This window comes from Ictalurus furcatus, chromosome 17 (assembly GCF_023375685.1).
Source record: "Ictalurus furcatus strain D&B chromosome 17, Billie_1.0, whole genome shotgun sequence".
Taxonomy (NCBI): Eukaryota; Metazoa; Chordata; class Actinopteri; order Siluriformes; family Ictaluridae; genus Ictalurus; species Ictalurus furcatus.
Genome location: NC_071271.1, coordinates 19,688,806 through 19,704,827, shown reverse-complemented (window position 1 = coordinate 19,704,827; position 16,022 = coordinate 19,688,806). Strand labels below are relative to the sequence as shown.

Sequence of the window (16,022 nt, the reverse complement as noted above, 5' to 3'; positions counted from 1 at the left end):
GTGCCACTACATCCCTCCTGAAATGCATTATTTTTATATAAAATAATGGTCTAGAATGTGTTATTCTGCTTATACCACAGTGATTTGCTAACGATTAGACTGTTTAATTTATTAATGTACAAAAACGTCACACATTTTACTGGTTTATTGTTAGATTTAATGTTATGGACCATAAAAGAGATGAGTTAGTTCCTGTTCTCACTTATGTTATAGCTGCAGTCAACACTCATACCTTCACCAGCCTTTCTCTTTTCTCTCTTCTCTTCTCTCTCTTAGTGTCATTATCATATGTTTAACGGTCTGGGAAATCCCATTGGATGACAATGTGAGTGAATTCTGTCAAAAAGCCAAAAAACAAAACAAAAAGAAAACCAAATTTTTGTCAAAATAAGATTTTGTGTGTGTGTGCGCCTATAATATATTTTGACAATGTTAAGAAACCATAAATATATTTCACCAGAATTATTTGGAAATTATTTTATTTTGTTTTTAACCTTGCCTTGGCTATCTGCCTGGACAATATCATGTGTAAGGAGCCAGTTTAACAAAAACAGTGGTAAAAACCAAGTTAGTCTGCGTAAAGGTGTCTAAAATCTTTCTAGCTAATTAAGATTTCCTTAAACAGTGAATGTCATGCCTTGATCAAATTCCTGATACTGACATGCTGTAGTGAAACACACATAAACCTAATCAATATAGATTGTAATCACATACCAGTGACTCTCCTGCACTGCGTATGAAGTTTAAATGCGGTTTTCTCCCTTTACACTTTAGGAAATAAGTTGAATTGAACTTGTCATCAGGATGCATGCAAAAGAGAAATATATTTTAGTCTGTAGGTTTCTGAACCATATATAGTAGAAATTGTTAAAAAATTTCATCATAAAGGTTCACCCATTCATATGATCTGCTCATAGAAGCAGATGGGTGTGTAACCACACAGGTTAATCAAGAACCCTTGGCGTTTGCTTAGTTAACTAGCATAGCTGTTCAACCAGTTTCTCAAGTTGAACAAATTTGTTGTTGTTTTGAACTCTGGACAGTGGACCTGTTTGTGGACACATGTAAGAACTACAACCTCCGATTTTGTCTGCCTGTGCAGCACAAATCTCCAGGAGCTAACACAACCATTTATTTCATTTTTAGGCATTTTATAATTCACTTTTAAGACCTTCTTGGAGTTTTTCTAGTTGTTTTCCATTAGACTCCTGCTTGTGTTTCTAATCTGTGGTATGTGTGAGTTTTTAGTATTTTTTAAACATCAAAAACTAGACGTCACATAAAACATAATCTCCATCTTAGCATTAAAGTGCAGCTAATCTAATGTGCTGGGTATGAATCTTGCAAAAATGGACTAGAATCTATAAATGGTATGTTTTTACATTTTCAAAAATTAATATCAGATGTATCCGAATATAATCCTTCAGCCCCACAAAAAAATCCAAGCATATTACAGATCTTAAAACAAACCCAAATTTGAAAGCTGGTAGATTATTTCAATTTCATTGGGAATTTATTTGACCATCAGTCATAATGCATACATACTCCATGTAAAATGTCATACATTTAAATCCTGTAATAATGACTTTCTCAAGATGTTCTGCAGATATCTAAACATGTAATACTGGCGCCTGATCCGAGTCGCCTACCTGATTTGTATGGCGCATGTGCTCACAGCAGTGACATATTCTAGCACATGCAGGGAATTTATTTATTTCTTTTGTAGTCATTTTGACACTTTTAGACTTCCATAAACATGAACTTGGTAGTTAATCTGCTGGGAGGCTTTTTGAGGTTTGGACATGATTGCCACCAATTACAAGTCAAATGGAAAAGCCATACATATTTTGGGACATTTTGCTAAGGATAGGTCTTCAAATAGTTACATTTATAATCTAACATATGCACTAAGGAATCAAAAATAGTTCAACCCTATTACATAATGCCACAAAAAGCCACTAACTAAAAGCAGCTCATAATACTAAATTAATTTATCTTTTTGTGGAACCATCTTATATACGAGCACATATTGTTTTCCATGTTTTATATTGAAAACAAGAGTGGATTAGGTCTAATTTAAGCCCACATACTTAGAACAAAAAAATTGGTCACGACATGTTGAACATTATTACAAAACAAGGTCTTTGCTAAAATTAGTGAGAGGTTGAGACCATGATTTCAGATCATTTTCTTTTTCCAGGATATCCTGAGCACGGAGTTGTCAGCAAGTCTTGTCTTTTCTTTCCCGGTGCTTCCCTAAACCTTAGCACAGCTATCAGGGGATGTGTGGCTATAAACAGGAAACTGCCAGGAACAACCTTTAGAAAATTACACCAGTTACAAGTTTCTGGACAACCTTCAGTGAGCTGAAAGCCACATAAAGTGTATTATAGTGTGTGCATAAAGAGTAGGGCTTTATCTGAATGGACTTATGTGGAGCTAAATAATTATGGATAGATAAACATGAAATGTCTTCCATCGGGTTAGGCTGGATGATTTAGCAGATCAGTCAGTGTTTAAAATCTTCCCAGTTTAAAAACGAACCAAAATAACGGTTCCATAAAAACACATATCGTGAATCACATGTAAAATTGTCCCAAATTATAACTAACCCACCCAAGGCAAATGTGATTAAAATATCCCAACTGAACAAGGCATTACCCAATCTGGCAACACACACCATCTCTGTGCCTTTTCTATCTCTGTCAACATCTTTAACAGCCTTGTGATTAGACTGTATAACTAATAAGGCACTTTGGATAATAGCTTGTACCAAATGAATAGATGTAAATGTAAATGTTGAATAGTTTGACTTTTACAAATAATCTAGTACATAAATTGTGCTATTTATTAAAACACTGTTTTCAGGTAGTGTGGATCAGGAAAAACTTGTCAGTAACTCTGATATATAGATGTAATGTGACCTCCACAATTCGAAGGTAATAGAGCCCATTTGTATTAGGTAGTTTATTTCCATATTGAACTACTTTGTATAGTATACAAGCGACGCTGAGGCATGAAACAAAGCAGGTTTTATGTTCATGTAATCAAAACAAACAAAAACTGAGAGGATTACATAAATGTCATGGATCAGACACTATCATTTCTGCATTTCATTGTAGACTGTAAACTTTTAGGAAGTAGACTGAAAACGCTAGTGTGGCCAAAACATAAAAACAGCATTTCAAAAAAATTATCCATTTTAGTGTGGACTAGGTATAAATCAACAAGTTTTATTTGTCGTAACATTTGATTAAGTTTTCTTTACATTCCAACTGGTTCAATCCAGTTTCGGCTGAAATAATAATAAAACAAGAGAACAGACGATGATTTGGACCACCAACATCCAACCAAATCAGAATGGCAATGTTGACTATCAATTTGGAAAGCTTCTCCACTTTAACATTCAGGTACTGTATTCTAGCCTAAGCAGAATGTGTGTGTGTGTGTGTGTGTGTGTGTGTTTTTGAGGGAAGGATAGAGCTGGTGCTGGATTTATTTTTTGTGTAACTTTAGCAAACAAAATTACGACTATAGCTTTATGTTTCCTATGCAAATAACCTTTTGGAATATTTACACCATATTTAGGAATATTGACTATCTGAGAAATAATGTGTGTGTGTATGTGTGTGTGTGTGTGTGTGTGTGTGTGTGTGTGGACACCTCCACCTACCCTGGAGAAGCATAATTGTTCTAATCTTATATATTATATCTAATCTATCTATCTATCTATCTATCTATCTATCTATCTATCTCTCTCTCTCTCTATATATATATCTATATAAATATATATATCTATATATCTATATCTATATCTATATATCTATATCTATATATATATATATATATATATATATATATATATATATATATATATATATATACACATATTATGAATTCTACATTATCGAGTCAGTACAAAAAACGTTTTAGATTCCTAAACATTAGTTTACCAGCACAAAATTAATGTTAATGTTACATAAAAATGTTTGTATGTCAGTAAAGAAAGCAGTATATTATGTAAGAGACACTTTTCAGACCAAAAACACAATGAAGGCTGCTGGATTTTGCTACAAAAATAAGAAGCAAATGTGACAGTCAAATTCTCCAGAAGAACCGTGGCTGGTTCTGCAAGATGCTCAATAAAATTTACAGCTCACTTCCTTATAAAACTGCACTAAGTGTACTGGAGACTACTATTTTTATTTTTATTTTTATTTTATTTTTTGTCACACCAAATATAGACTTTGTTTCATTTAGTGCTGTTTACTGCTCTTTATGGTATTTTTTTTAAATGTAGAAATATTTACTTTCATTTACTAGAAAATAAACATTTACTTGCACCTTTGCTCCAGCATTTCTTTGATGTGCCTAAAACTTTTGCACAGTACTGTATATCAGCTCTGTCCACACACATTCTTCAGTTTTTATGCAGTACATCCTGTTTCAGTTGTGGTTGAGTTAGACTAAAATTAAAGGATTAACACTGATGTGAAAATAGTCCTTTCATTATTCTTCCTCTTTCTTTTTTATATCAGGCTGTTGTTGTGTTCTGATCAGTGAGTGGGAAGGTGCAATATAAATTAGGCCTTTATGTAAACTTATTATTGTTATTATTATTGTTATTATACCACATTAGCATAAATAATGTCTCTTTCTAGGTTTCCAGGTGCCTGGGAATGTTCTACATTTTGGAAGAATGAATGTACCAACTGTTACTGTATTATTTTGAAGGCTTAGCAAGTGCCTAGGAAAAAAAATCCCAGCAGCTTCCCTAACCAAATAATTGAACTGTGACTACACTGTTAAATTATTTAATGCCATTCTCTTTAAAAATGTGAAGATGTAAGCAGATCTAGTGATGTACTGAGAATCCTGATATTAGGTTGTACAGTTAATACTGTAAATGTCTCATGTCACTCCACCCCTGATGTTTATATAGCCTAAATGCAGAGGATGATTTTGTAGACAGTTCAGTGTTTTGTACTTTTTTTTCCTTCTATAGTGTTGCACGTGTCAGCAGTAATTCCACACTGCTGGAGGGCAATTCAGACCTGACAAGGTCACTCTGGTTCTTGTATCACTGCCCCTTCTGTCATTATTTCTCATTATGGAGGTATTGACAGAGGGCAGGCAAGACATACTTTCTTGGTGGATTTTAATGTTCTTTTCAATGTTATCAAGATCAATTGATATTATTGACACTACTACTACTAATACTACTACTACTACTACTACTACTACCACTATCACTACTACTACAACTACTACTACTACTACTACTACTACTACTACTAATAATAATAATAATAATAAGTACTTTTCAATGACCCAAATACATTTGTGTTAATCATTTATCTTCAGTAAGTGCTTCATCCTGGTCATGGTCATTGAGCCACAGCCTATACCAGGACCACCGGGCGTGATGCAGGAACACATCCAGGATAGACTGCTGGTCAATTGCAGGGTACCATACACACACTCATTCACACCTAGGGCCAATAGGTCCAATCCACCTAACAGCATGTTTTTGCAAGGTCGGCGGAGACTGGAGAACCTGGAGAAAACCCAGTGCATACACGGGGAAAACATGTGAAACTCGGACAACAACACAGTGCTGCCTGCTGCAACAGTATGTTGCCCTAACCCAGAGACAGTTACCTTGAAATATGAGGAAACAGAGATAAACACTGATGAGAGACAGATAAACTTACATAAAAATAAGAGACATTGATGTGAGTGGGGAAAGCATCAGGAAAAATGAGATGAAATGACATGAAACAAAATGTCATTCCATCATTTCCTAGGGGAAATGAGAGACAACGGACTCATCAATGTGCAGCGTAGGACAACTTGATCTTGATAAATCTGTGTATCACAGATTTTAGTATGTTTCAGATTTTTGGAAGGATTTAGTGCTGTGGTGTCAGCATAGAGGTGAAAGTCAGCGTATGTAGATAATGATTGGCAGGGGTCCAAGCACTGAGCCTTAGGGAACCCTATGAGTGACACTGGAGGTGGTAGAGGTGTGTCCAAAGAGGATAACAGTGCTCTGTCAGTCAGTTAGGAGCAGAGTCCTGAGCAATGAACACCCAGTTCACACAACCTGAACAGGAGAACACTAATATAAAATACATTGTTTAATCTTTACAACAAGTATTGTTATTATCATTATCACACATTATCACATGTGACCTTGAAGTAATAAAAAGAAAAAATCTGATTACATTACTTTCATATTGTGATACTTGGCTTACATTAGTGATTACATTTTTTTTAATGAAGTAATTTGTAACTGTAACGGAATACATTTCTAAAATAACCAAAATAACGCTGAACTTAGTTTTGTAAACACAGAGTGTTTGTTTCTCTGTCTTTAACGAAATCAATTATTTATTATTAAATTAGATATGTAGCTTAACTATGGTGTTTGAAGCAAGGATATGATCAATTACACTCACCCACTTTCAATAAGTGCTTTATATTGGTCAGGGTCACTGTAGATCTGGAGCCTATCCTGGGAATACTGGTTTGAGGTGGGAATACATACTGAATGGGACACCAATACACTCCATCACATGGCACCATGCACACACTCATTCACATCTCGGGTCAGTCCACATACTGGCATGTTTTTGGGAGGTGGGAGGAAACCGGAGAACCCGGAGGAAACCCACATGGACACAAGAAAGAGCATAACCCAAGCTCATGATTTTTTTTTCTTCTAAAGAAATTATGATATGATTATGGAATTTATCAAAAAACAGGACTAAAGTTACTTCCAGTATGTCAGTTACACTCTTTTTAAAAAGTGTACTTTTAAGGAATCTAGTGTTATAAAGGATAGAGAGAACATATTGAAACATATTTAACATGCATGATTGAACTGTAAAGACCATCTTCAGGAACAAAAATAAACCTGTCTAGTACCTTTTTTCCCCTGACAGTGTATATTATACCGGATGCTTGTACTCCAATCCTTTTCACATGTATCTCCCAAATCCACTGGTCATTTCACTGTAAAAGAAGGATACAGCAATATGAGAATTGGTTGTCCAATAGCACTGTATCAGCAGATATGCAAACGGAGCTCCACGCCGGGCATTTGGCAGCAGAGAGCTACTGCAGCAGCACGTGGGACAAGTGATGCTTTTCACCCAGCTGCAAATCTGAAACCAGGAAATCGTCCTTTTTTTTTTACAGCACAAAGCATGATGTAGCAAAGTGAGGAATATACTGCATGCTGCAGTGAGAACAGCAGTGTGTATAGATGGTCTCTTTCCTCTATCCTGTGCTGTCTCTGTCCCTCTCTCACACTTACTCTTTCTGCAGGACGAGGTGGCTATGGAGCCTCTGAGCATCACCGTGGTGTTGGTTAGTCTCAGCAGTTTCCTCGTCTCTCAGTGGATCTTTTACGTCGCATGCCCATGGCTGTCCGAGCGCCTCATTCCAGCTTTCCTCACACTCACACACAAGCAGAGGACAGAGTGGAGCTCCAGGTCAATTTTCTTTTATTATTATGTCTTTTTTGTATGTTTCCTGCAAGAATGTAAAACCATGTGTATTTGTGTATAGGAGTATCATTTTAGGTTTGCATGACCTTATTTCATGTCATGTTATAAAATGCAAGCGTTGTGTATCCCAAACAGGGCCGTTTCCACATTCCATGCTTTGGTCGTGGGACTTTTTTGTCTCTACATATTAGTTTTTGATGAAGCTATCAAGAAAGACCCCATTTGGTGAGAGTTTTATTGTGATATTATTTATGTTTAAAATTGTCCATTCGTTCATAATTGTAGATTGATGTTCATATCTCTTTTTAAAGGGGAGATCCAACGCTGGTAAAACTGAACGTGGGTGTAACCACAGGCTACCTCATCTCAGGTGGGGACCTTTACAACCATTTTACCCTTAAATTCGTACCACAGGTCAGTCGTAGGGCCTATATCGAAATATCAGTTGGCCAGATATTAAAGTTACATTTCTTTTTGTGTGAGAGTGAGAGTTCTGCATTGTGAGGTATGTACAGTATACTATATGTTCATAATGATATACATACAGTGGGGGAAATAATCAACATTTTTTTCAGTAAATATATTTCCAATGAGGTTATTCACATTAAAGTTTCATCAGACAACAATATGAACTCAAGAAATCCAGAAATATAAAGAATTCACAACATTAAAGTCCATAAATAAAGTTGTGTGTAATAAAGTGGAATGACACAGGAAAAAAGTATTGAACACGCTAAGAAAAAGCAGTTCTCCAAGGCAAGGTAAGGCAAGTGACCAGCTGAAATCCGTAAGTAATTATACCCCCTATCTGTGCAAATTAATTTCAGCTGGGTTAGTAAATTGATGGTCTATAAAAACGCTTTTCGTTACCTAGGTGTCACACACAAGAAACATATGATGGGTAAAAGCAAAGAGCTCTCCCAAGACCTTCACAACCTTATTGTTGCGAAGCATATTGATGGATTCGGATACAGACGTATTTCAAAACTTTTGAATTTTCAAGTAAGCACCATTGGGACCATTATCCGAAAGTGGACTCAACATCACTCCGTCATCAACCGGCCACGCACAGGAGCTCCTCGCAAGATTTCTGACCAGGGAGTCAGAAGAATAGTCAGAAGAGTAGCCTAAGAGCCAAGGACCACTCGGAAAGAGCTCCAGAAACGCTTGGCGGCAGCAGGTGCCATCATCAGAGAAAACAATAGGCAATGCACTCCACTGCTCACGCTCACCCCGGAAAACTCCATTACTAAAGAAAAGGCATGTTGAAGCTTGTTTAAAGTTTGCTACAACTCATTTGGACAAGCCTATGAAATACTGGGAGGGTGTAGTCTGGTCATACGAGAGCAAAATGTAACTTTTTAGCTGTCATACTACACACCATGTTTGGAGAAGAAATGGCACTGCACATCACACTAAAAACACTAAACCAACAGTGAAGTTTGGAGGTGGAAGCATCATGGTGTGGGGCTGTTTTCCCATCGCATGGTACTGGCAGACTTCATATAATTGAAGGAACGATGAATGGAGCCCTTTACTGGGAAATTATTGAGAAGAATCTGCTGACATCCACCAGGATGATGATGATGAGACATGGGTGGACCTTCCAGCAGGACAACGATCCAAAGCATACAGCAAAGGAAACTCTCAGTTGGTTTCAGAGAAAAATCAAGGTGTTTAAATGGCCCAGTCAATCACCTGACTTTAATCCAACTGAACAAGATTTAAAGACTATATGTTTAGAAGAATGGGCCAAAATCACACCTGAATACTGCCGCCCATTAATTTCTTCATACAGGAAGCGTCTTGAAGCTGTTATTACAAACAAACGCTTCTCCACTAAGTATTAAATACATTTCAGTTAGTGTGTTCAATACTTTTTTCCTCTGTCATTCCACTTTATTACACATAACTTTATTTATGGACTTTGATGTGAATTCTTTATATTTACAACTAAATTCTTTATATTTTCAACTTTTTTAGTTGAAAATTTCATGTGAATAGACTCATTGGAAATATATTTACTAAAAAAAATGTTGACGCGTCCAATACTTATTTCCCCCACTGTATATGCTGAACTACATCAGCAAACACTGTATCAGAAGTGTCACTATGGGTGGATTTTGGGTTTGAATCCCTGTAATATTTTATGACATTTCCAAATGATTATTTGTGACTGGTTGACATAGCCCACATACAGTACATCACAACTGATTATGAATGTGCCAACTAAGATGTTTTTTTTTTACAGTAGCTGTGCTGTAATGTTGCCCATAATAGGTCAACATTAACACTAACAATGAGTCATCATTATGAACATGTTGCTTAGTTTGTTTAATCACACTGAAACAGGATTAAGCGATCAGGATTGTTCCTGTTTCTGTTTAAAAGGTACTAGCCACCTACCTACACTGAATGCAAAAAATAACTCAGTGAATAGACACTTTAAATTGGACTCCTTGTACTGTCTGACTAGTAATAGCGTGATGTGCAGTGCCATTTCTTCTCCAAACATGGTGTGTAGTAATACCCATACTAATGTATGAGCACATTATTGGCAGTTTAATTGTACAGATCATGTAGTGATTTTACATAGCCCATTTCATCATCGACTCTGAAATGAATCCCTGGCTACGCCACTGTACTGTATATTGTACTATATACATACACTCTGAGAAAAGGGGTTCTTCAAAGTTCCTGTAGATAGTTAAAGTTGTTGTAGTTGTTGAGTTAAAACCTCTAAGAGTACTCTCAGAGAGACAAAGTGTGTACTATTTCTGTACTGTGTCTGCAATTTGATTGCTGAGTTAGAATGTTTGTGCAGAGAATTTCAGTTACTGTGAACCAAAATGCGTTAACTATTAATGCTTTATGCTTTATATAAATGCTTTATGGCCAGAAAGAAAATTGGTAGTTCTTTAGATGGTAACACCGTCTAGCTTTTCAAATAGAAATATTTACGAGTTCCGCCACAGGACAAATTATGGCTAATGATCTGGTCTATACCAAGAAACGTTAAGCTGTCATGGACAGGTAAAAATTAAAGAGCCATTGAGGACAAATCCATCCATACATCCATTTTCCGTACTGCTTATCCTACACAGGGTTGCAGGGAGCCTGGAGCCTGTCCCAGGGAACTCAGGGCACAAGGCAGAGGACACCCTGGACGGGGTGCCAACCCATCGTAGAGCACAATCACACAAACATTCATACACTAAGAACCATTTGAAAATTCCAAACAGCCTACAATGCATAGCTTTGGACTGGGGAGAAAACCAAAGTACCAGGAGGAAACCCCCAAAGCATGGGGAGAACATTCAAACTCCACGCACACAGGGTGGGGGCGGGATTCGAGCCCCCAACCCAGGACGTGCAAGGCAAGCATGGTAACCACTAAGCCACAGTGCCCTTGAGGGCAAATATTAATTGTTATCTAAAATAAAGTATAAAACTAGCAGACTAACAAGCTAGTATTTACCAAGTGCTAGATAAAACGAGTTAAATCAAGACATCTTAAGGGTCTCTCATTTTGCTCCCCTGAGGGAACCCTTATTGGAACCCTACAACCAAGAGAGGAATCTAGAACCCTTATCCATCCAAAGAACCACTGAGGCACCCTTCTTGCTATGTATGACTAGAAGGTATGTTTTTGGGTTAGCAGCAACATTTACATGAAAATACTGCAGTGTAAACACTGAGTAGTAGGTTACATTTAGCTGGAAATATTCATGTTGATGACATACTGAACACTACATGCATGAAATACTGCTTTCAGGTGGGGTTCAGTATGAACGGTATTCTCAGTATGCCAATATGTCTCATCCACCCTGATTCCATCCCTGTTCACTCACCATACTCCACTACATTCCTTACATACATTCATTTTGTGGTCAGTGCTTCTTGTTCTCATTTTCTCTTGCTATGTTGGTTATTTGTTTCACCTGTTTGCTTGCTATTCCTTGCAATTCTGTATATTAATCACTGCTTGGTTTCCTTGGTGATGTATTCCATGTATAAGGGTGTGTTAATGCGTGGTGGGTTTTATAGTTGTGCCAATACTGTTCCTGATGTTGAGGGTTTTTTTTTTTTTTGGTTTTGGTTTTGTCCCTTTTTTTGTTTAGGAAAATGTATTACACTTCAGTCTTTTTGTTTGCATCTGTCTGTGTTTTGAGACTCTTTGATTATGATTCTTTAATATTTTTTCCTACTGCATTTTTGGGTACTTGTGTATCTTCTGCTGGCAGTACCTGCTTAACTAAAACTATTGATGTCTGCTTAATTCTGTCAGCTGATTTTATAGGCTACCAGATCTTTCAGCTCCTGGTGACAATTTCTGTAACAGTTAGGCCTTAAATAGTAGCACCTCGTCACCTTCTTAGTGTTCCTTAATCTTTTTACTTAGAATAATCTTCCAATAAAATTATTTTCAATTACTGCAACTACTCAATTGGTTGAGAAGTAGCTAATTAGCAGCACAATCTGTGTTACATAAGTAACAATCAAAATAAAATGTACCTGCATGTAACCACAGGTTCATTTTGAATAATGATCATTGTACTGTAAAGTGTGCCATTGCTGTATCCCCTGTGACAAATTTGAGATTAAAAAATTTGCAGTGGCCCTTTCCATCAGAAGTGAACATGTTGATAATGATGGTGTCATACTGTTTGGTTAAAATGGAGCTACGATACCGTGCTTTGTTTCTTTTTCAGATCTGCTGCTTATGATCTACTTCTGGGATTTCATAGGAGAGAAGTATTTTGTCATACACCACCTTGCTGCTCTTTATGCTTATTATTATGTACTGGTGAGTTTGTAGATTTGATAGATTGAAGATACTGACTACAAAATGTCATTTTGCGTTCTACTTATTGATATACTTATTGGATTTTTTATTAGTATAATTGTAATATGCCATAATTATAATATGTACAGTGCATCCGGAAAGTATTCACAGCGCTTCACTTTTTCCACATTTTGTTATGTTACAGCCTTATTCCAAAATGGATTAAATTCATTATTTTCCTCAAAATTCTACAAACAATACCCCATAATGACAACATGAAAGAAGTTTGCTTGAAATCTTTGCAAATTTATTTTAAAAAACAAACAAACAAACAAAAAAAGCACATGTACAAACAAAAATCATCTTAGAAAGTGAACTACAAGGCTTCTGTACATACATGTCAGAAATATAGTAAAAATAAAAGAGACTATAAGAACTCGGTAATACAGCTATTACAAATCTAAGAGGACAAAACTAAACTAGACTACGCCAGTAGAGGCAGTATAATTATAAAGGTAAATAAAATGCCTGGTACCTAAATAGAACAAAGTGACATACTGTAAATATCTTTCTATATCTGATATACAATAATAATAATAATAATAAACCTAATTAAGACAATTATTATTAAAATTCTAGGTTCTAGGTTTTGTTGTACTATCATATATATAATTTTTTTTTACTGTACAGGTATCTTTTTGTTCAAGCAATATAAACATATCCACAAAAGTGCAAATTAATGATTGCTGTACAATGAGGTTCTTATAGCTTAAGATAAACAAGACGAACCTTTACAACTTCAAACTTCAGTTTAGTTTAATTTTCTTTAATAGCTTTAAAAACTCTAAAAGCTCCAAAACCAATGTTTTTTTATTTATTATTATTTATTAAATAATTATTAATGTATTTTTTTTGTATTCCTGCTCCCAGGCTACCTGAGTTACCTGAGGTAACCAAGGATTTATTTTTGGGCTCTGGTGTGTGTAAATGAAACTCTTACGTGGTTACGATTCCCTCAAGACTGACTATGTACAGGAGTTGTTCAGTGATAACATTCCACACCAGTGCTTTCCTTAATGACTGTGAAAGAAAACATGTTCTCCATGTACACTGGCTGGAAACATAACGATTTTATCTTTTGCCTTGGTTTACTAAGAATATACACTATTATTTAAAATGTTTAAAATCATCTCTCACAGGTTAAACACTAATTATATTATTATTTTGTCAGATAAATAAAATATAAAATTGCTAAATAATATAAACTACAAACAAATACAGTGCCCTTCACTAATATTGGCAAAGATATATATTTTTTTGGATAAACCTGTGTTTTGTTTGCAATTGTTTGATATCTTTGAGATACATTTGAGTATTTTTCTGAATTCTTTTAGCAAAAGATCAAAAGGTTAAACGATAAAGAATTTTTTTTTCATATTTATCAAGGGTGCTAATATTAGTGGAGGGCACTGTATGTAATTAAAATTTATTTTGCATTCCAACAATTCTGGAAAAATAATAAAGGGTCAATGGATATCTAATATACTGCAGTTATCTTTGTATATGTATTGTACACTTATTTCTCCATAAAGTATTCATTTGAAGATTTTACCACCATTTTCTTTCTAAATACGAGACGGTTATTTATTGTAATAATAATATAATTTATTTTAATGTTATTTCGAATGCTAAACAACTTTCTACATCATTTTGGTATTTTCCTAAGCATATCTAACATTTTAATTCTACAAATGTTTGAAACCCATGAGCATCATATTAGAATTTTATATATTATGGGTTAGACATACTAAAATGGATGACAAAATGCATTTCACATTAAGGAGTCCAGTCATTTTGAATATTAGTGTATGACCACTTTATTCAGGTGATTTTTTTTTTTTTTTTAGAGTCAGGGAATATTGCCCTATTTTGCCAATTTCCGTCTGCTTGCTGAATTCTCCACCCCCTTTGTGAACCAGAGGTGAGTTATATGAAAGTTATATAACATCACGCGCGCACACACACACACACACACACACACACACACACACACACACACACAGTACACACTTTAACTTTAACAACTGGTTACAATTCTTAACTGAGTGGTGGGCATCTTCTGATAAGAGATATCAAGATATGCAGTAATATACAGTAGAACATACAGAGCATTATTGTCATGGACAAATTTCTGATCAGCACTCGGATTCCCAAGATACGGTTGAGTGCAAAAGTTTGCACCCCTTTTTTGAATGCGATATAAATATTCTCTAACTTCAGAACATCTAGTGTTCAATCCTGAGCTCCAATTACTGTCGGTATGGAGTTTCGCATGTTCTCTCAATGCCTGCATGTCTTCCTCCCACCTCCCAAGAAACATCCCAGTAGGTGGAATGGCAATACTAAATTTTATGAATGTTTGTGCATGCATGTGTCCCACCCTGGGTGTATTCCTGCCTCACGACAAGTGTTCCTAGGATACACTTCAGATCCACGTCAACCTTTAACAGGATAAAGCGGTTAATAAAGACCTAGAGACATCGTTTCAAACTATATTACTGTTGATTCTGTGTGTGTTTTTGGATTAATGTCTTGTTACAGGATACACCCAAGGTTAATGTTTTAACATTTTGTGTTGTTTCTGTACTGTGTTTTACATAAATTGCAAAATGGAAGTATATTGGAGGTACTTTATTCAATTCAGAAACAACGGGGATGCAAACTTGCCCTTAACGGTAAAGTATGACCTATTTGGAAGATATTTTTTCACGATACATTCAAAAACAAGAACTCAGGGTTCTAGCTCATTTTCTACCAGCCTGACAGATGACTGGAATGGACATAGTGATTAGCGTGTTCATTAATAGATGTTTAGAAACCCATACCCATAACCAAGTAGCAACAAAAAGTTCTGTCCCTGATTTTGGTGCCAATTTGCAATTTGTTATTGTTGTTGTTTGGTGTTTTTTTGTTGTTGTTGTTGTTCTGATAATTTTGTAAAAGTTTGACAAACACAACAGCCAGAACATGGACATTTTAAAATTGTGACAATATCATAAAACAGGAAAAACTTAAGATAGTTATCATAAATGTGATATCGACACATGCCTACTCAAATGTCATCTCTGACTGCTCATTAGGATGACTAACTCAGACGTCATGTTTGTCTGAATAGTAACCACATGTTGTGATTTCAGGTGGTTTCTTCAGGTTCTGGTCTATGACAAGCTTTCCAAACCCAGTCTTGTTAATGGAGTAGCCATGGCGTGCTCTTTTTTCCTGGTGAGGATCGCAGTCATCCCAGTCTACTACAGCCAAATGTACAATGTGTATGGTACCGAGGCTTTCTACAGACTCACACTGGGGGCTCGCAGTGCCTGGATCCTCAGCAGCCTCTGCCTTGACATCATGAATGTCATGTGGATGCGCAAGATCCTTCGGGGCTGCCTCAAAGTTCTACACTCCAGCAGAGGCCAAAAACCAGTGACAGAATTAGAGAAGCCAAAAACTGACTGAGACTGAGAAAGTTAAGCTTAGTCAACTTTTATTGGTGTCTCATCCTTATAGACAAATGCTGTGATGTTAAATATTAAGCCTCCACGACCATGAGGGAGCATGCAAGACAATACAGGATCACTATACACCGGCCTACATAAAGAGCAAATAGTGAGCACTTTGTAGGTGTACAATTACTGACTGTAGCCCACGTGGATGAACAAATG

At 36.0% G+C, this 16,022-nt stretch overlaps 1 protein-coding gene across 1 annotated transcript; it reads left to right on the top strand.

The window, feature by feature from the left end:
• The first annotated feature begins 7,305 nt into the window (after positions 1-7,305).
• LOC128621509 (TLC domain-containing protein 4-B-like) lies at positions 7,306-15,846 on the top strand. Its single transcript, XM_053647323.1, has 6 exons — positions 7,306-7,499; positions 7,650-7,739; positions 7,826-7,884; positions 12,227-12,321; positions 14,208-14,281; positions 15,498-15,846. Exons 1-6 carry the CDS (start codon positions 7,345-7,347, stop codon positions 15,814-15,816), a joined length of 792 nt encoding a protein of 263 aa, XP_053503298.1. The 5' UTR covers positions 7,306-7,344; the 3' UTR covers positions 15,817-15,846.
• Positions 15,847-16,022: the final 176 nt, after the last annotated feature.